Here is a 21,063-nt window from a genome sequence, read left to right as displayed (position 1 = left end):
TCTTAAAATCATCTACAGTTACATATGCCACATTTATAACATTTTTAATTTAAAAATTATTTTATTGTCTTTACAATTTATTTCTCTTACAATTCATTTCAACATGAATAAAAATAAATAAAAATTTTGTACAAACAAAATCATGTTTAGAGATGCGATTCATAGTTATATTAATTAGATATATACATATATTATAAAATTATAATTTGAAAACTTAACATTAAAAAAATATCAATATGTTTACGATCAATATGTTTAAGATCTATCAAAAATATAAAAATTATGTGCATTTAATATACAAACTATCTCAAAAGTCATACATATTCTGCGTACATTTACTTTTTCAGATATTACATACTGCAAATTAATAGAAATAAATAACAATTATAAATTAATTCGTGTGTCAGTCATATATGTCAGTTATCACACCTATTTTATATTAAATAGATAAGTATAAATTCTTTGCGACAATATCAACAAGGCTATTAACAATATTAATTAATACTTGTCTTTCATAATAAAATATGCTCAAATATTGTTATTTGATCTTTATATTATGTGGTCTGCACTAAAGTTTCTCAAATATAATCCAAATGTTACTATATTGTTTGTTGCTTTATTTAAGGATATAGTAACTGACATATCATTACCATGAATATTTTCACTATACATCCAATTGTTAAGCGGAAGTAAATTTGAATTTAATGTTGAGGGCATGATCAAAAGATTTTTATCATTTTTAAATTCTGCTGTGATTTCAAGATTCTTAAATAAAGTTTCCGATTTTTCCACCGAACCGCACGACTCGATCGAATTGCTCGAACATTGAATTATACCGCATGCGAGTACACCTCCTGCGATATTGAAAATACCACGCTGTTGCTTAAAAATGACAAAACGATATTTTATGCATGGATCTACTTTTTCAATGTGTCCTTTAAACTTGCAACAGAAACCATCGATGTGAACATCTTCTTGAAATTGTTTTGTTATGTTATATTCCAAAGGAATTCCGTTATCGTAACTACGATATAAAAATACTTTATTTTTTTCACTGACGTTGATATCTTCTTGTCTCTTACATAATTTATTTCCATCTTCGTTTTGCACCTGAATTTTCTGCTTGGTGGAGTTGTGTATAAAGTCATGATAGTAATAAGCAAAACTGGATAACTTCAAAGATTCCAATTTATTCCTATTGATTTTAGGTACGTCATACGTTATTAGTGAATCTGTGTTGGGCAGTATTACTTTACCTAGTCCTTTACGACCTGCATAGAATATTATTTCGTATACGCACTTGTACACAATGGAGATCACTAATTGTAAATAATAGATAAAATATAAAAAACTTAAATTACCTAAGTAAATTCCACCGCCTGTATTACTAGAGGTAGGTCTGTTATAACTAGAAGTTAATAGATTTACGTTTTCGGCAAATGACCATCCTGCTTCTATTTGCGTAGCTGGAGAAATTAATAATGTTCTCTTATTACCAACGTAGAAATTTTTATAAAATAATTTGTGTAATGAAATATATCTTGTCACAACTTGATTACCTGTGAAGAACGGTGTTTCAGAATACCATACTGTAGGATGTACAATATCAGTAATGTTTTTCATTCTTGTAAATTGTAATGCAGGTTCAGAAAACAATATATCATAGCTTGTAAAAGTTGCAAATTTTACTCCAAAATCGGTATTAAAAATTGCTTCGTCTTGATCCGTCAGTGTTAAAAGCTGCTTTATCTGGTTCCACAGTGGAAAATCAAATAATTGTGCTTCCTTTTCAGAAATAATCGTTTTACGATACCTGTTCATATATTGTAATTAGATATTTATATAATATGCATTATAATATTTAAAATAAAAAAGATGTAGAAGATATACTTAGCAATAATTCTTCCTGTGCGATCAAACACAACATTGCTACTGTAATAAATTGTTTTTTTCGTTTGAAATGAATATGTCCTCTCAACAACATTGATCACCACATAGATACGATTCTGCTTTGCAGCACATGATATTTTAATCAGTACCTATAAGCAATTTTTTATAGTAATCTTAGGTGTATTACTAATTTAATAATATATAAATAACTGCATAGTATACATATACGTACATCGTTTACTGACCCACTTCGTTTTGTACAAGGTACGTAGTTATCTGTAACATAGGGAATTTCAGTTGCCCAACTGGATATATCATCAATTGTTAATAAATCAATACTTGTTAATCCATATTCGGGAAAAACAATTATATCAACATCCTAAAAATAAAAATGCTTTAATTAATTTTTATCAGGAAATGTCAGATCAATATTATATATCAATATGAGCTGATACAGTTCCTGCTGATACTGTTCCGTAGACTATATTTAAGTAGAACATTTTAAACTAATTTTTTTCAAAAATGCTTACCATTGTTTGAGCTATCTCAATAAGTTTGACATATTCAGCACAATTCATATTTAAAGTTAACTCAGTATTATTTGACACATATGCTGAAAAATAGTTTAGAACAGCTGCTCTATATGTTGGTGAATTGGGCGTTGATCTCTGTTTGTAATAAAAAAAAAATATATATATATATATTTATGTATATAACAAATAATTATAAGTCTATAGAAATTAATATATTAAAAATAGTTTTATATTTACCTGATGTGATAGATGTGTACATGCTACTAATAGGTAAACAATAATCCATTGTTGGTTCATTTTAATTTCAATCTCTTAAACAAAAGTGATTTGTAAATTACATATTAATCGATTTACAATAAGATTATAAAACATAGAGACGCTTTTAGAAATAATTAATGATTAAAATTATAGACCTCCAACAATTTTAATGCATGAATATTAAGACATATGAATATTATGATATAAACTTTATAATTTTAAATAATAGAAAGCTTATGTTATAAAATAAATTTTTCTCTGTCTATATCTACTTACGTGTTTTAGTAATATCTGCTGATGATTCAAAATTTACACAATTTATTTATTTTTAATATCAAAAATGCCTTTTCTTTCTAAATTTTAGAACATTTCTTTTCAAATGTAACTGAACTACCAAGTTTATTAACAGGTAAAGTCGTAAAACGTTATAACGGCTCAAAGTCAGTATCATATTTGTCGGCGGGTCAAACATATACATCGTTTCCCTGATTGAAATCTTCATGATTTCAAAGCAAACTAGGTGACCCTTTAGATATAAACAATAGAATCGATTAACTAAAAAATATGTGTTCACACATACGTGAAAATACGTCTGAATCTGAATTATGGAGGCACATGCAGATCAGCTGATGCGTATACGTCACGTGATGGCGGACTTTTCGAAGAACATATGATAATAACAGGTAAAGTAAGCAGATTAAAGAATGGCTAAAAAGGTAGAAAATTAGAGCATTTTGAATAAAGATTAAAACAATTTAATAATAACAATAGCGTTAAATACATAATTAGAAAATCTAGTTAAAAAATAAAAAATTAATATGGTCTTATAACATTAATAGGATCTTATATTCATGTATAATTTGTACGTCTTTATGATATGTAATACATATTTTTATATATGAATTTAACGTTTTATTATATCTATTACATTTCTGTGCATTCGAAAGTCGTGCACTTTCTTTGAAAAATCTGAAATATGTAAAAATTATGCATATTGTGGACATCAGATTTTTCAAAGAAAGTGTATGACAGTACAAATTCGATGTATATATAACATATATAACAATAATAACAAGGTCATTAATAATAATAAAAAGTAATCATTCTATATGAAACTGGATATGATTCAACATTTATTTTACTATACATAAAAAATTTATTATCCAATAATAATACTATCATCACTTATAAACTTATATTCGGGTATTTCCAGGTTGGTCGGTGCCGGACCTTTTCGCGCACGACCGGCTGCATCAAAGTGCGAACCGTGGCATGTGCAAAAAAAACCACCCGGTATAACGCCTGCATTCGGAATCGGTACGCATCCCAAGTGTGTACAGATAGCTACAACAATGAGCCACTCTGGCTTTTTGACTCTATCGTCGTCCGTTTCCGGATCGCGTAACTCCGATAAGCTTACGGCTCTTTCCTGTTCAATAATTGATTGAGTCCTGCAAATATTCTCGTGAGTAATCGAATATAAGTTCACTGTGTGTGTGTGTGAAATACAATTAATAAAATATGATATTAATTATATGTAAATATATTAAATATATTACACTGAGATAATCTATCGAAAGACGCTTTTAGCGTATGATACTTTCGATAATTGATATTTTAAATCCGAATAATGTCGAGTCACAGATAAGTTATAATAAAATGGAATATAGAGAATTAATTATTTTTATCTTTTCTGCATTTACTAATTATCAACTTGTATTACATCTCACCGATGATAAACAAAAACGGGTTTACCGCGCCACTTAACGACCGACACCTTTCCTTCCGGTATATCGCTCAGTTTCACTTCTAATTGCGCTTCCGACAATACATCTCGCGAAGGCGACATGAAGAATATATAATGTAACATGTGAGCTTTGAAAGCATATAATCCAGCAACACCACCAGCTAAAAATATATATAATTTTATGTATGTTTCGATTTTGTAAAAATATTCTTTTATCAAAAGAGGCATATTTTAACAATAAAAAAATAGTATATATATATATATAATACATTTTACATAAAAATAATATCACTATAAAATATTTTGAAGTCATACTGAAAGAAGCAATGCAACTTAATGCTTTTCGGTCATCAGCACTTTTTATAGCTGGTGTTTCGGGATCGCTCACGGATTTCCGTCGATATTCATCAAAATTCGGCTTTGGTATATCAGTATAGGCATATCTACGTAATTTCTTCAAATCTAAATGGAAATAATGCAAAAACAATTGTATAAATGATTTTGTCGATTTTGTTATGAGAGATAGCTAAATTATGATTAGCCCATTACTCATTATCAATTACACATGCCATACGTAATTGATCATTACCAATTTATTATCAATTACATATGTGAATGTTACTGTCAAAATAATTTATTATAAGTTAATTAAAAAACATATTGATTTTGTTGATTAACTATAAATGACAAGTAATTGAAAGCTAACATAGATGAATGAATGTTGAGTAATTAGGCTTTATGATAGAAATAATCTTGCATATGCATAGATATATTTTAAGATAGAAAGTACAAGCTTAACTTTATACAATTTTTTAAATTTGGTCTGAAAAAATAATTTGTTGACAATTTCTAATGAGAAAAAGAAACATTTTAAAATTTCTTGAAGATACGTAAAAGATTTTCAATACTTACAATTGATTGGATAAGGACGTAATAACGATGATAAATAATTATCGCAAGTCGCAATAAAAACGTTGAAAACGTGTCTTTTTGTAAAAGACATTTTTATTAGCAATGAAACGTGAATACCTTTATTATTCCACCTCCATGAAATATCTGGTATGCACGTTTAATTCCTGAAGTTTCGCTTATTATGTCAATTGTTTAATCCTACAAATAGAAATAATTATATTAATTGGATGTAAGTTGATAAGACATTACAATTAAAAAATTGAAGCGTTTAATATATTTAATGTTGTACAATTTTATCAAAAATATAATAGTTAAAAAACAGTTATGTACATATGTAGAGAATGTCTCAGAATTGTGCATATTGCACTTACAAATCTTCAGATGTTCTATATCCACAAACTGTGTTTTAGTAAAAAAGACAATTTTAATTTATAATCTAATAATCAGTTCTTTAATGTTAAAAACGAAAATTTAAGGTAATTGTTGATTATCTCAAAACTGTCAATACACTTATAGACGAAGAAAATGTAGGATTTCTGAAACAACACACATATCACATAATAATAATAATATATATAACAGAGTAAGTACAAACTTTTTTTGTCGCATATACAAAATATACAAGTTACAATTTCATTAACAACAAACTCATTAATAACGTTACAAAATAATTAATAGCATTGAAAGATACATCGCTTGCATTATTTTTCTTGGAATATACTCCAAATGTCACTACATTGTCCATATTGTTATTTAAAAACATGTTAATATGCACATGATTATCATGAGTGTGTTCATTATATGTCCAATTTCTAAGCGGAAGTAAATGTGGATTTAATGTGGAAGGCATAATTAAATTATTTGTATAATCATGGAGCGTTGTCGTGATTTCAATGTTGCTGAAAACAGTTTTCGATTCTTGTGTAGAACCACATGATGAAATAGAGTCGTTTAAACATTGAACTACGCCGCACGCTCGTACGCCTGCTTCAACAATACCATAAAGACGAATGCCGTTAAAAACTACTAAACGATATTTTGTGCTTGGGTCTATTGCCACAATTTCGATTCTAAACTCGCAGCAGAAGTTGTTCTGACAAACAGTTTTCGTGACATTAGTTTCTAAAGGAAACGTTTCAAACGTTTTAATCTTATCATATAACAAATATAATTTATCATTATCATTGTTAGCTCTCGTATTACTTTCACGTCTTTTTCGTAACTCATCATGTACATGCTTTTCCGAATGGAACATAGTTTCCTCATCGTGATCTTTTGAATGATCATGATGATGATCTATATGATTAGATTTACTTCTTTTTCGTATTTTAGGAACTTCATATATTAACATTTCCTCGTGCTTAGTGAAAGGCAATATTGCTTTACCTACTCCTTTACGACCTGTATAAAATATCTCGTATAAACACAATATATGACTAATAGTAAATGATATACAAAATCTAAAAAAATTAAATTACCTAAATAAATTCCACTGCCTGTATTACCAAAGGCAGGTCTGTTATAACCAGAGGCTAAAAGATTTACGTTTTCAGCAAATGACCATCCTGCTTGCGTTTGCACAGCTGAAATAGATAAATGATAATATTCTCTTATTGTTATAATGCACAATTTTTAATAAAAATTACTGAGTAAGAAAAAAATTTTGTCACATCTTGTTTACCTGTTAGAAAAGGTGCTTCAGAAAACCATGCTGTAGGAAACACAATGTCAGTAACTTCGTAAGCCCTTGTCAATTGTAATGCAGGTTTATAAAACAGTATATCAAAACATATAAAGGTTCCAAACTTCACTCCAAAATCGGTATCAAAAGTTACTACTTCTGGTATTGCTGTCACATTAAACTGTGGTTCCAAAAAAAGATTCGCCTTACGATATCTGCTCATTACAATTAGATATTTATGTTACGTTATTATATGTAATATTAATGATAATATGAGAATATAGATACCTAGCAATAATTTTTCCTGTGCGATCAAATACAACATTGGTATTATAATAGAACACTTTATCTTTTGGGCATGGGTCTTCGGTGCAAGGTAATTTTTCAGCAATATTGATTACTACATAGATTTCATTCTGCCTTGCAGCACATGATATTTTTTTCAGTGTCTACGGATTTGCAATATTTTAATAATAATTCAAAATTATGACTAGTATCATAATATAAAAAATTTCACAGTATATATATATATATGTATACACACACACATACACACACACATACATAAAGAAATATGTACCTCGCTGACTTCAATAGTATCTTGTATGCAAGAAGTATAATTATCTTCAATTGAAGGAATAATAGTTGTCCAATTTTGCATTTCTTCTCTTTCTGGGAAATGAACTGTTGTCAAGCCAACTTCAGGAAAAACGATAATATCAGCATTCTAAAAAGCATTTAAAATACTTTGATTAATTTTTATATGCAAGATATTATTATTAAGAGTACACTTTTTAAAGATTACATAATCTAAATAGAACAATTTAAATTAATTTTTTCTCCAAGATATTTACCTGTTTACTAGCTGTTTCAATATGTTTGACATAAGCATCAGAATTTGTTTTCAAAGTCAACTCAATGTTATTTGTTATATATATTGGAGGATATTCCACTACTGCTGCTATGTATGTTGTTGAATTTGATGTTGACATCTATGCATAGTAAAATATATATAAAGTGCATAGAACATTTATCAAATAAATCTTTTTTTTCAGAGTTACAGAATTTAATATATTAAAAATATAAATAATTAAAAAATAAATTTAAACTTTTATATTTACCTGATATGATAAATGTGCACACATTATTAATAAATAAATCATAATCCATTGCTGATTCATAATTGACAATTTTGATTGTCTCTGAATAAAAACATTCTTTATAAATTTAATATATACATAATTTACAAAATAATATTTGTAAAGAGCACAAGTGTGTTTAGTCTTAAGGTTATATGCACAAAGTATATGCTCACTATTAAGATAGAGATCAGCTGATGTGTGAAATGTGAGGAGATGGCGGATTTTTTTCAAAAAACGTATAATATAAAACAAAAGAAGCAAAATAAAATAAAGTTAGATGTTAAAAAAATAGTTCTCAATACTTCCAAAAATATAAGATTACTTAGCAATCATAGCAGTATTGTATGTACATTAATAAATCTGTTTGAAAATATATATTGAAATATTGAGAGAAATATTTTCAAGTTATAAACAAAAAATTTTTAATAATTAATGGAAAATTATCAGTATGTAATATAATAAAAGTATAACATATTAATATCATGATTTTAAAATAGCATCTATTTTTGTATTCCATTAAAAATATGTGTAAATGATAACTTAATTAAAAATAATTAAAAAACCACTAGCTATATTAACAAACATATGTCTCTCGAACGATTTTGCTTTCAATAATGTTTCCGAAAGTATCAAATTTATATAAGATCTTTATTTTTAATTCCACTCATAGAAAACGCTGAAAAAGTTTGTATGAAAAGAGCTGGAACATCGTATACTTTAAATTAAATTATAGATAATAAGCCAAAGTAAAATGTGAATGTCCAATATTGTAAGATAGTGCCGTCGAGAAAAATTGACAAATATAATTACCTGGTAAATCACTTAGCACTAGTTGCAATAAGTCTCTGTGCAACTCTCACGTCCGGCGTACAACACTGCTGTTACAAGTCTGGTCGATTCAAGTTTTCTGCACGATCCCACTACGACCACTATGGCAACTGCTGACTCAGTTTGTTTTTTTTCCGAGAAGCGATTATTCCATTGCTGCAAGATATTCCACTGCGACTGTATTAGTTTCTTGGACTTTCCTGCCTATATAGCAGTATGCTAAGCTAATCTTGAACAGGGAAAAATATAAATACATTCCTCTGTTATATTGCATGTTTGAAGCTACGCATTTCAAAGTATTAAAAAAAATTAAAAAAAAAGAATGAAAACATTCGTAATTTTTTAGTAGTAATTAAATAAAAAAATTCAAAGTTTGACTCATTGTAGAAATTACGAATTTAGTTATATATCTGCGAGTTATATATATGATAATATTTAATAATTAATTATTTCGCTCAATTGCGCTCAATGTGCTCAATTGCACAGACAATTATGATTAAATCCATTTTATGATTAAACATGCTTTTTCTTATCATCATTGTTCAAACATTATTGTTCAAAATTCAAAATCACTAATATTTTAATAACAGTTTCTTTGTGTAGTATTTTAGGCACATATTTTAAAGATTAATTAACAGAAGTATAAAATATGAAACTTTATGTTTAATATAAATTGATATAAATACATAAAATGATATAAATATATTCTTCTGTTATAATACTGATTAAAGTTTCATATTTCGAAATACATACTACTAAACCTTGATAGATAAAATGTTGATTAATATCGTTATATCGTACTATTTTAACTAATCCAGATAATAGTTGAAACAATCACGCTGAATTAGAAATGTTTGTACTCTGTACCTTTCTAAAGTGAATGGAATGCTGTTGCGGTAAGAATGATAAAAACTTTAGTCATCATGTATTTTTATATATGTTTTTACGCAGTTATTGCAAGTTAGAGATGTTAATATCAGACTGAGCAAACAGTGCTTGATCAATAAAGACTGGAAAGCTCATCTCAGAATTAGAAACGATGTCAGTGATGTAGGTCTCTTGCAATCTTATCATGCATTGCAATCGTGCTTTCTAATCTGTCAGGTACTAAAATAAGATTTGATAAAACACATTATTGATATACTGCTTTTGTTACTATTTCTGTTCTTATCAAATATGAACAAAATAATTAAAATGTTATCTAACAAGTAATACTTACACGTTGCGGTAAGATGATAAGATAATCATCAAACGCAGCAAACGGAATAGAAAAAACAGGGACAGTCAGAAACTTTTAAAAGAGTGCGCAATTTTATAAGATGAAAACATCAGGTATTTCGTGAAACGAAAGGAGGACATATCCCAATCTAGAATCTAGAACATTTTTTGCAGATAAGAAAGCGATAAAAATATATCTTTTCTAATGTAGTTAAAGTTGAAAAATTATCATCTATTTATATATATATATATATATATATATATATATATATATATGTATATATATATATAAATAATTATTTTATGTAATACGTACAGTTTTAAACGTTATCACGAAATTTGTTGAGGTTAAAAACAACTCCCGCAATGAACTTTATGCTGACTTCACGTGGTGTACGACTGTAATTGTAAATTCATTAGTTGGTAACTCATATAGAGTACCTTCATGCGGTATATTGGCCATAGTGGTTCGAATCTTGGACGGATAGACGTAAAATAGACGACTTGCGAAATGTTACCGTTTATGATGGATCTAAAGACATCTGAATCAATCCGGCTTGTATATTCTATTCGGTACAATTTTGTTTTATCAAATCCACTGCGTATGTTATATGAAATATATTTGATGAATTATTACATTCCCAGACAGCATGATGACCTCATATAATACTCCTAAAGAGTTCCAAAAATTTTTCTGAGTTGATAAATTTAGATCAGAAGGTGGTTAGAACGTGCTTATAATGTACTCGGATGCGTCGACTTCTGAACTCATTTTGATTTCATCATAAAGAGCTTTTTATGCATATAACCTAGTAAACGAGAAATTATTGAAAGTTCAGAAATAGGATTAAAAATTACTGAGAAGAATTTATTTACGATGATGCTGAATTTTATTTAATTCTTCTCAATAATTTTCAATCCTATTTCTAAACTTTCTAAATAATTTCTCGTTTACTGGGAACAAATATACCTCAAAAAATTACATGTGAAAAATTGCGTCAGAGATCGTTGTACCAGGAACAATTTCACACACTGCATGTTTTTTATGCACTGCGAATTGCGAGACTTGAAAAGTACTTTGTGGGTAAATATAAATAACAAAGAGAATAATCGACGAACAATATATGGATGACCAACAAGAATCCAGCCGAGTCAGGTTGGGTGCGTGTTTTTTGTTTTCACGCATCATATTATATGATGTCAAAATGAGCTGATTATGATGAACTATTTTGTGTTAGAAATATAAGTTTATAGTGAGTTCTTTTTGATTTACTGTTAAAGAACTCAGAAAAGAGCATTTTTAGATAATTTTTTGTAATCATTTTAGCAGATCATAAAGAATTCAAAAAAGAGAATACTTTTTGAATTCTTTCTGGAGATCCTGCTGTCTGGGTTGTCTCTCACATTAGTAATATTAGTATTCTGATTTTGTGTGACGAGATTGCGCCTAACCGCAATCTCGATTTTTATACATTATCTTTCCTTAAGATATTTCCTCATGATAATATTAAATTTTATTATTAACCTGTTTCAGAATGCTCTGCAAATATCAGAAGATTATTGAAATCGAAAATGCGATATCAAAACAAATATCGTTGCCAGTATCATTTTTCAAGGAAAAGCGCTCAGCTATTAGTAAATTCTATGTGTTGATATGTGAATACTCATTTAATATATTACATGCTTTATTTAATATTAAGATTTTGTTTTCGTAAATGTAATAGTCTGCATAAATACAATCACGGCATACATTATGGCTGCGTTCGCTTTGGACGCTTACGCGCTGAAAGCGTTATTCTATCTTTCTTCGACATATAATGAGCAAAAAAGATAGACTGATGCTTTCAGCGCGTGAGCGTCCAAAGCGAACGCAGCCTATATCTCATATAACCTAATAAGCGAATTCAAAAATATCTTAAAGATACGGTTTTTAGATGTTTTGTGATAACTTTCAAATATATAATACATGCAGTTTGGGAATTTGTTATTTCAATTTTTATAATATTTATTAAAATTACATAATTGGTCTGTTCATTTCAATTGTGTTTGTTTCATTTCATGCAGTAAGTAAGTGCATAAGTGTATAAGTGAACAGACCTAATTATCGCAAAGGTGTTGCTTCTATCGTTTCATCGAGAATCGCATTATTCACTCAATACTTTCGCTTGATCCGCGGTCAATAACGGACAAATTGCGAAACGTTATATTCGAATCGCTCCGTATTTTTCGCTATTATAATTATCTAAAAGTGAGTATCGTGCACAAAGAATTGTTAGAAATGTTTCATAAAATGTGTATATCGTAATGTGAATATTGTTATTGCCGTGTGCAAGCGTTGATGCTAATATCACGGCTTCGGCAGTGGTGACCGGTTTCTGTGTTTGGTAAGTCAATTGAAGTTGCATTTGCATATTTCAAATTCTATTAGAGCGCATTAAAGGTGCGAATGAGAAAGACGCTCATTAAGATATACACATCATCCATTTTTTCCCTGATTGTTGCGTAAAGTAATTTTTATGTCTAAAAAATTATTTCTAGTGTTTTTTTTAGTAAAATATTGGACGTTTGTCATAACGCATTAAATATCGAATATGTTCATTATTATATGCCATATTGAAATTCCAGAATCAACGATCCGCTTCTATGTGCTTTGAATTGATCGTAATCTTCTTGGCATATTTCATCTTTTCTTCCCGCCGGATTACAAGGATGATCAGGTATACACTTACGTTATTATTCTTTTTTTGCTTTATTGTTGCTATTTATAAATGAACATCATGTCTGAAAAGTTATTTCTAATGTCTCTCTAATAAAATATTGAATACTTGTCACATTTAATATAGAGTATAGTTATTATATATTGTATGGCAATTTCAGAATCGATGATTTGCTTCAGTGCGTCATGAATCGATCAAAGTCTTCTTCGGGTGTTTCACGATCTTTTCTCATCGAAATACAACAATCATCGTTATCATCTCGAGCAATACCGTTATAACTTCAGGTAAGTGCGCCATTATTCTGTAATTTAATGGCAAAATCGATTACGATATAATAAATGGAAAAATATATCACAAAATAAAAATTGATCGATTTTTACATTTAATGCATAGTAAAATAAGGCAGCTATCTTGACATTAAATGAATATGAATACAATATCGTTAGTACATGCTATAGATTTCAAAATAATATATTTTGAAGAAAACAACACTTTTAGTTATAAAAGTATTTTCGATATGTCGATGCATCATGAATATTATCAATAATTTTTAGTAAAATACATTTTGATTTTTATTGAATTGTTTTCTATGGCTTCAATATTTTTTAAATAATATTTTTTATCAATATAAATATAACGGATTAGCTTTTAATATTTGTTACCAATAGCTCGATAGCATTGTCAATATTGGTCTATTGATATTAAATATCGATTATTTGATATTCTCTTACATGCACTGATATTTGTTCCGAGGAGCTGGGTTACAAGATAGCAATATTGCAGTACAATACGCGTCTTTGCCAAATTCAATTATTGTTGACTGTAAAACTTGAATTTTAATAACTTTAATTTTAATTTTTTCTTTAAATCACATTTACATTCGATGTCGCCGGCGAATATCTACTTGTTTTTGATTGGATTGATTTTTGCCGAGTAATCTGCCAATTTAAATTAAATATTTCAAGGTTGATTGATCTGTTGTAACTAATTTGTTTAATTAATGATAGTCCCAAAGTGATCACGCTTGACCCTAAGGGCTGTTAGGTGTAAACCTAACTAACCAGTAAGTTAAGTCCTGACTAAGGCATGTAAACGACCTGTTTATGACTCCCATTTACTCCCTTATTCGTGCTCGCTTTGCTATACGATTAATCGAGGTCGTAGCATTTAACTTTTACTCCTCGTAGCAGTGAGAGAATTTTAAATTTGCAATCTCTCTTCAATATAGTTGAGAATTTGTCGGCGATCTCCATGTATTATCATATATCGGCATATCGCTTTAAATTAGACATTGACAGAGATTAACTTTTGATACGTGAGAAAAGAAGTTATGTATATTCTCTAGATAAAATACTTAATTATGTTTATAAAAAATTATTTCTATAATTATAATTATAATAATTTAAAAAATATATTATAAAGCTTATGCTTTAAAAAAAATTAATGTTTTTGCCAATTTTACGATAGAAAATTTTTTTTGGTATTTGTCTTAAACAATAATTAGTTTTAATATATTAAAATTTTTATAGATAGAATATTTTATTTTTAAACAAAAGATTTTTGTTTTTATTTATTCACATTAATATTAGAGATTAATTTTTAATATCACAATAATAAAAGCAAGGGCTTAAAGGCTATAGCTGAATGTAGAAGCATGTAGCAATTATTAAATATAAATTTTCTAACTAATTCTCTCTACTAACTAATTCATTAAAGATTCCATAACTTTTTATTTTCAAGAATAATCAATTTGTATTATCATTAATGAATATTTAATGATTGCTACATGCTTCTACATTTAGTTACGGCCTTTTGTTTTTATTATTGTGATTTAAATATTTTGATAGGTATAATACAAGAATTTGTCTAATATTTAATGTTGGAAATTTTATTGTGAAGTTCTGCACACATACACACACGCACATACTTTAACTGAAATATGTTAGGTATTTTTTGTAACAGTAAGGAATTTAACATTAGCATAAAAGAAAGTTAATGAAAAGTATTCAACAATTAAGTACACTTGCTGAATAGTTGTATCGAATACTCAGGTGCCTTTGCACCTTTCCATTCAGTGAGAGGCTAACATAGTTGTATCTACGATGCAATGCTCGTATCCGTTGGGGCACTGCATTTAGGTAGTTTAATCATTTCGGTACGGCATCATCGGAATGCGAATTGGTTCCAATTGGTTGCAACCCACTAATCTGCCAGTGACAACCGAATGCTGTAAACGTTCGACGTCACACGCTCCTATATAATGTGATTGCTCGTTATTATTGCTCGTACAAAAATATGTCATACGATTAAACATTATCATATGATACATGTTGTATAACATAATATTACGAAATATCGTCAAATTTAATTTTTTTTACGGAGATCTTGAGTTACGCTTTAGAATGACTTTTATAGACAAGTTTAGTAACGACAAAAGTTACATGCGAGGTGTAAACTTATTATGAAGTTCTTGCGCACTTTAAAATATTAAATAAATAAATAACAATTTTTTTTATTTCACGTACAATGTAAGTGAACGAAAGTTTAACTCGAGAAGTATTGGTTTTCATTAACTTCGTCGCAAGGCGATCTCGCTCTTTGAGCTATTAAATTTTTTGAATCCCGGCGGTAAACGCCGGGGCTTGCTGCATTTTAAAGTGCATAAGGACTTTATAGGGCGATTTCGTACGGCGGAGCTTTCGATCCGGATATCGTACGGAGTCACTGGATCGGACACACTCATACGATTTTGCTCTCGTCGACTTTTCGCTTCTCGTTTCACGAGATCCGTCTCAAGTGAAGCCCTCGGGGGCAAACAAGTAGTGTGCAAGTCGCGGGGGTGTGGTGGACGGAGCTTGCGAGGTGCCGTAGTTCGGCTGGTGGTGCGCGGCGGCAGGTGGGGGTTGACCGCGCGGGGGTAAGTGGGGGTAGAACGAGCTGCTCGTGAAAATCCATGGAGGGGACTCGCAGCCGCGAAGCAGCAGTGCGTCGCGACTCTAGCTGCCACGCGGTTGCCTATCAATCTATTCTCACCATCGGGATCTCCTCTTTCTTCCTCGTGATAATCAGTGACTGAAAATCACATTCATCAAGTTTGGCGCACCTTTCTGCCCCTTTCACTCTCGCCTTCTCTCTTTCTCTCTCTCTTTTCTCTTCCTTTTTCTTCGTCTTTCTTTCTTTTTCTTTCATCGCCTCTCTCACTTCCTTCCTCTCGCTGTGCTCGCAAGGGTAAGCCACCCTCTCTTCTACCTTTGAACGTTTCCACCATTCGGTTCGTCGTCGCCGCGTTGTCGAAGTCGCGATTCCATCCGGGACGGTGGTCTTCCGCTTTGGTACCCGCCCGGTACCGCGTTCGCCGCGGAGGACTGCTCTCGTCACATTCGCCGATCATGATACGCAGCGAGTCGTCGAGCGCCCTGTGAGTGTACGCAAGGTGTTTGCCTGTGAAAACGTGCACTCGCGCGCAGAGTGAACGCTGGTTCCCCGCCATCGGCCAACCGCGGCCGGTGCCGCGTCATCCCCGCGCGTTTTCCGCGGCGCACCGTATCCCATTTCCGTGAGTACCCTTCGATACCTGCATGAGTCTCATCTTGTAGTCATTTATGCTTTCAACAGGGGTGGTGCGCGATTTTCGATCTGAATCTGTTTCAGCCACGGGCGAAATCGGGCACCGATTATTTTAATATTCGATTGTGCTAACTTTTTGTAGCTTTTATAACATAAAATAGCTTTTTTTCTTTTCCACACACAATCGGAACAACTGAAGTTTTCGATATATTTGCCTAATTTCGAGTATTCGATAGTTTTGCAGTTAATCAAACTTAGCGGACGATTGAACTTGTTTGGAAACTGACTGGAGAAAATTCGCATTCGACTTGTTTCATGTTTTATGAATATCCGCACGTCTTTAGAACGAGCTTCGAGTTCGTCCGACGTGCTCGATACGAACGATATTGACACCACGTACTTTTACGTTCAGCAACGATAAATTCGACACCTGATCTTTACACTATTCTGTATGTGTCTCGATAAATTTATATGCCGATGAGAGACAAAATATTCTTACATTTTTTTGCTGTATTTGTTCTATTATTAGCGTGTAAATGTCACGGAGTGAACGGATTATAATGTCAGCCAGGCTTTTTGAAAAAATAAAGCAATGTATCGACGCACCATTTATCGCGCCATTGCAACATTTATCGCCTTCTTCGTGTAAAATTAATTTGCTACCGCCAACAAAATCTATCATCGAATATTATTTGCGATAATGTTCAACGATCGGGAAATTTATTAGGTGATGCACTTTCGGTTGACAGGCATATAGATAATCCTAGTTTTTCTCGACATATAGATAATCCTAGAACAAGTCAATAATAGTAGCTTTTGTGTATTTCTGTTATACGCGCATTTACTTTGTTTTACTACTAATTTAAAAACAAATAATGATAATTTGTCCTTTAAAAAATTGATATATAAAATATTAGTAGAAATACGAAAATACATTTATTAAGTCTTTTTTCAATGCATTCCGAGTAATTAATTCAGTTTCTAAAGAAAAATCGGATTATGCATAAAAGAGGATTGAAATAAATTAATTGTTGGATTAATCATCTCTCAGAAAACAAAAGAATTAATGACCACGCGTTCCTCACATCATTTCACGAAGCGCAATCCGCGTTAATGGATTTTTGAGAATATCTGGGTTTAGATATCTTACGGTCTGTGCGATGCGACCCATTACTACCGTATGCAAAATGTTATCTCACCTGTAGTCGCTTATCGGAAAAGTTGACGAGCCAATATTCCTGAAGGGGGACCACTCGATAATCGGTTGATACGCGTAGTGACATACATATTGTCACCTTAGTGGAGCGTGCGAGTACATTCGCGCCGTAACGATAAGAACGACTATTTCGTTTTATATACCCCGACGAAACTGCGAATGCGTTGATTACGTCGGACCGCCTTCATTCGAGAATAACAAATCGATAGTTTACACCCATCGTGCCCCTTTTATAGCGTATTTATTTTAGAAAAAGATTCCACGTGCTGCTGGTTAGTAGTCGGTGTGCGCGTAAAGCTGGAACGAACAAGGTCGAGGGTCTCGTCAAAGCTCTCGTAATATATTCATGGAATTAAGGCTTATCTGCAGCGCGCTATCGCGCCGATATTTTATCTAACCATTTTTTCTAGTTCTCGCGCTGGGACAAAGTTATCGCTGCAAGTTCCGAGATTTGCAACGGCTCGCAATGCTAGGTGGAATGTTGTCGCAATTAACGCGGTTAGATGGGACGTCACGCAATATGGGAACATGTTTTGTTTTTTTGTGAAATTTAAAGTCAGTTTTTTTATAACAAAAATGTCGCAAAGAGATGGATTTTAAATAACTTTACAATCTTAAATTTTAACATTTAAACGTAAAAATTCTGTTAGAATTTAAAATTAAACGACGAATAATATTTTATTATTTATTTACTCATAACAATTTATAACTGGAAAAGTATTATTGACTTGATATTTTTGATAACAGAGAATCCATTGCGAGTATCATAAGAAACCGATCTATTTTCCGTTGATGCTGTGACAGCTTGTACTTGAAACGTGATCGGGAAGGAAGTGACACTACACTTGATAAACGAATGATACTGGTTACAACACAATACACTATCTTCAGTCAAAAGCTTACGTATCTTAGTTTTTCATTTAGAATAAACTACAAAGTCGTACATAATGAATTATACAGCAAAATACAAATAATTCTTTTTAAACATATATAAAACTCTATATCTTTAACTTAATAACATTGTTACTTGTGGGTGGGCTGTTTCTCTTTCTTACAACGACGTTTAATTAACAAAGACAACTGTTGTATTGATCTGTTTAGAGTAGGGATTGCGGATAATTATCTTTTAATTAACGCTACGTAATTAACGCTAACTTCCGCGAAAATGTACTAAGAGAAATTCGTTCACTCGGTGAACGACGGCAGCGCGAAGTGGCCGTTTAGTCGGCTGCACAATTTAGAATGGACCGAATTGATGTCATGAGTTGAAATTAATGGACTGTGGAATTTTGCCAGTTGCCTTGTTCGAACGAAACGTTTGCTCGATATATAAAGCGAGTTTCCCTCAAAGACGGCCAAAAATGCGTTAGCGCTTGGTAAATGATGTCGTGGAACTCCGAGTTTGCGGTTCGACGAGTAGACTCCGATGAGGGTATTGTCGCGATGAGATATTTGCATTTCGCCAACTTCTATTTACGCGACGTATTAAACTCGCAATTGGGGTGAACGCGTTTAGCCGGAAGCGCGGAACGCCGCGGAAGGGCTGCCGCTGACGTATGGCACATAAATAAATACAAACGCAAATCTAAGCAGTACGGCCAAACGGGCGAAGTTGTTGTGCCGTCGACTCTCGACAGATGAAAGCCAGAATAATTACTTGATATATTCGGAATAATGTTCGCTAACGGTAGGCTAAGTAGGAAAGTTATTTGCGCAAGTTGAACGAGAACGCAAAAAAATATATTGCGTTAGAATAGCGAAGAATGAGATTAATGATTACAACTGTGAATTTAGTTATACAATATTAAGCTAATTACAACAATCAATTTCTTTATTATTGCATTAAAATTGATCATTAAAATATTTTACAACAGTTTTTTGTTCGTGCTAGAGAGCATTCAAACTTGAAAATGTTTTATCTTTCACATTGTTTTAAGTATGCTCGACATTTCTTGTATCGAATGCTATTTCCTATTTAAGCGTTTGTTTAAACGCTGTGTAAATTAAACCGCTCAACCTCAGTCCGCAGAGATGCGGCTTATTATTTCCATGGAAATGCCACAAGCCACTCCGGTAGCAAATAAATCCGCTGTAATCTCGATTTGACTTCTCAACTGATTAAATAGATGCTATTTTCGGTTTGCGCAAATATATATATATATATATGTTTTTGGTGAAAAAAAAAGAATATGTGTGCTGTCGAAACATTTCACAGATACATCCCTCGAGATATTTATCATGTCTGTCCGAATATATGGGGCTATCCCTTGCGCGATTTCAAGGCCGAGCACGAAAACCACCTATAGTCAATATTTATGTAGGTCAGGTACTTCTCAGCTGTTCCCTCAACGACGGAGAGAATCTTCATTAGACATCGTTATTGCAGTACCCTCTTGATAAGCATATTCGACAGCGTGCTTGATTAATAATGGATTATGTTTTCAGCACTTTGGTGTAAACAAGGTGTAGAAAAATATATCCTGAAAGTGTTTAGTTATCAAACCGAAAATATAGCAAATTAATTCACAATAATTGTAAACAAATTTACGAATATGAACAATACAACGAATTAACGAGTAAAATTATTATTTTGATGTTATACATTTTGAGGAATTGAAAGGCGCTGAGAAGTATCTAAGAATAATACACATTTTTAAGTAAAATACTTTTTAAATATGTTTCCGTTTTACATCTGATATGAATTGTAGTGGGCTACTATACTTGTAAACGTTCGGTATAAATTTCGCGAACACGTGAAGTAGTAAATGACACGAGAGAGACGTGCCGACTGCACTGCGTGACTGGCAATGGAGGTCACTTTACACACCCACTACGAGACTCATGCAACAAAATAAAAGTATCTCAAAAGAGTGTTTTCAGGATGTATACAGGGTGTTCTATATGCAACAGGATGTATACAGGGTGTTCTATTGCAATTTATTTTAAGAAAGTGTCAACGCTAATGCACGTTCCGTCTTTTCGTACGTAGCATGAATTCAGAAATGGTATTTATTATTTACACTAAATATCGTATATTTTACAAAAAAAAAAAAAAATATTTAAAATATGCATATTGTAAAGTTGGCTAATTTCATGTTTATTCTATCTTAACGAATATATCCGGGTGCTGATAGTTTTCGAGTACTTAGCGATTGAATATGCTTCTCGCGATCTAAGCTTCGGCAAACTTTTCACTTAACGCTACGAGGACCTGCTTTAATCGAATTTTAATTTGAGACATAGTTGGCGAGACATATAATATTAAAGATTGGAAAATGATGGTGAAGGATGGGCTCTCTTTTTATACAAGTTAATAATTTAATACGGTTAATGGAGAACATTTGATGTACGCGA

The 21,063-nt window shown here is 31.3% G+C and overlaps 4 protein-coding genes across 11 annotated transcripts in view; 1 reads left to right on the top strand and 3 right to left on the bottom strand.

Annotated features, from left to right (window-relative positions):
- Window positions 1-42: 42 nt before the first annotated feature.
- Window positions 43-3,301, bottom strand: LOC105679335 (vanin-like protein 1). 2 transcript variants are annotated; one of them, XM_012379278.2, is made up of 9 exons: window positions 2,958-3,300; window positions 2,661-2,734; window positions 2,421-2,558; window positions 2,123-2,269; window positions 1,891-2,039; window positions 1,560-1,813; window positions 1,362-1,466; window positions 1,111-1,271; window positions 885-1,024 (listed from the first exon to the last, which is right to left on the bottom strand). In XM_012379278.2, the coding sequence occupies exons 2-9, from the start codon at window positions 2,718-2,720 to the stop codon at window positions 1,016-1,018; spliced, it is 1,023 nt and encodes a 340-aa protein (XP_012234701.1). In that variant the 5' UTR covers window positions 2,721-2,734; window positions 2,958-3,300; the 3' UTR covers window positions 885-1,015. The 2 variants fall into 2 exon arrangements, with proteins under 2 accessions (XP_012234700.1, XP_012234701.1); XM_012379277.2 differs by having other exon boundaries at window positions 43-1,271; window positions 2,958-3,301.
- Window positions 3,302-3,784: 483 nt separating this feature from the next.
- On the bottom strand, window positions 3,785-5,014 carry LOC105679393 (cytochrome b-c1 complex subunit Rieske, mitochondrial-like). The gene is made up of 4 exons (XM_067349336.1): window positions 5,003-5,014; window positions 4,744-4,954; window positions 4,412-4,589; window positions 3,785-4,132 (listed from the first exon to the last, which is right to left on the bottom strand). Exons 1-4 carry the CDS (start codon window positions 5,012-5,014, stop codon window positions 3,841-3,843), a joined length of 693 nt encoding a protein of 230 aa, XP_067205437.1. The 3' UTR covers window positions 3,785-3,840.
- LOC105679392 (vanin-like protein 1) lies at window positions 4,754-10,598 on the bottom strand. 5 transcript variants are annotated; one of them, XR_010888633.1, is made up of 12 exons: window positions 10,526-10,598; window positions 10,211-10,365; window positions 9,859-10,098; window positions 8,974-9,220; window positions 8,143-8,223; window positions 7,876-8,013; window positions 7,602-7,748; window positions 7,310-7,470; window positions 7,022-7,236; window positions 6,819-6,923; window positions 5,458-5,538; window positions 4,754-4,890 (listed from the first exon to the last, which is right to left on the bottom strand). XR_010888633.1 is itself a non-coding variant. In XM_012379404.2 (12 exons), exons 6-12 carry the CDS (start codon window positions 8,200-8,202, stop codon window positions 5,966-5,968), a joined length of 1,602 nt encoding a protein of 533 aa, XP_012234827.1. In that variant the 5' UTR covers window positions 8,203-8,223; window positions 8,337-8,354; window positions 8,974-9,220; window positions 9,859-10,098; window positions 10,211-10,365; window positions 10,526-10,597; the 3' UTR covers window positions 5,894-5,965. The 5 variants fall into 5 exon arrangements, 4 of the variants coding, with proteins under 4 accessions (XP_067206133.1, XP_012234827.1, XP_012234828.1 ...); XM_012379404.2 differs by lacking the exons at window positions 4,754-4,890; window positions 5,458-5,538 and adding exons at window positions 5,894-6,741; window positions 8,337-8,354 and having other exon boundaries at window positions 10,526-10,597; XM_067350032.1 differs by lacking the exon at window positions 4,754-4,890 and having other exon boundaries at window positions 5,424-5,538.
- A 2,488-nt stretch (window positions 10,599-13,086) lies between these two features.
- Window positions 13,087-21,063, top strand: part of Syt7 (Synaptotagmin 7) — a 141,233-nt gene continuing 133,256 nt past the window's right edge. Inside the window, exon 1 of one of the 3 annotated variants that reach the window (XM_067350036.1) lies at window positions 13,087-13,210. The gene's annotated coding sequence lies outside the window, so the exon portion shown is untranslated. Of the gene's footprint in view, window positions 13,211-15,873; window positions 16,483-21,063 lie in introns of those variants that run through there. The other 2 variants (XM_012379370.2, XM_012379369.2) reach the window with 2 other exon arrangements.

This window comes from Linepithema humile, chromosome 2 (genome assembly GCF_040581485.1).
Source record: "Linepithema humile isolate Giens D197 chromosome 2, Lhum_UNIL_v1.0, whole genome shotgun sequence".
In the NCBI taxonomy this organism is placed as follows: Eukaryota; Metazoa; Arthropoda; class Insecta; order Hymenoptera; family Formicidae; genus Linepithema; species Linepithema humile.
The sequence above is the reverse complement of the archived record's forward strand: the minus strand, read 5'-3'. Positions and strand labels throughout refer to the sequence as shown.

Bases quoted from the DNA above. Each gene is read 5' to 3' on its own strand.
- LOC105679335 (XM_012379277.2), bottom strand. From the start codon at position 2,720: ATGAACCAACAATGGATTATTGTTTACCTATTAGTAGCATGTACACAT. The intron at 2,559-2,660 runs GTAAATATAAAA...TATTACAAACAG, and splicing joins GTACACATCTATCACATCAG to AGATCAACGCCCAATTCACC. The intron at 1,467-1,559 runs GTAATCAAGTTG...TAATTTCTCCAG, and splicing joins TGAAACACCGTTCTTCACAG to CTACGCAAATAGAAGCAGGA.
- LOC105679393 (XM_067349336.1), bottom strand. The intron at 4,590-4,743 runs GTATGACTTCAA...ATATATTTTTAG, and splicing joins AAGTTGCATTGCTTCTTTCA to CTGGTGGTGTTGCTGGATTA. The intron at 4,133-4,411 runs GTGAGATGTAAT...GAATATTTGCAG, and splicing joins CCCGTTTTTGTTTATCATCG to GACTCAATCAATTATTGAAC.
- LOC105679392 (XM_012379404.2), bottom strand. From the start codon at position 8,202: ATGAATCAGCAATGGATTATGATTTATTTATTAATAATGTGTGCACAT. The intron at 7,237-7,309 runs GTATCTATATTC...TGTAATGAGCAG, and splicing joins ACAGGAAAAATTATTGCTAG to ATATCGTAAGGCGAATCTTT. The intron at 6,742-6,818 runs GTAATTTAATTT...TATTTTATACAG, and splicing joins AGGCAGTGGAATTTATTTAG to GTCGTAAAGGAGTAGGTAAA.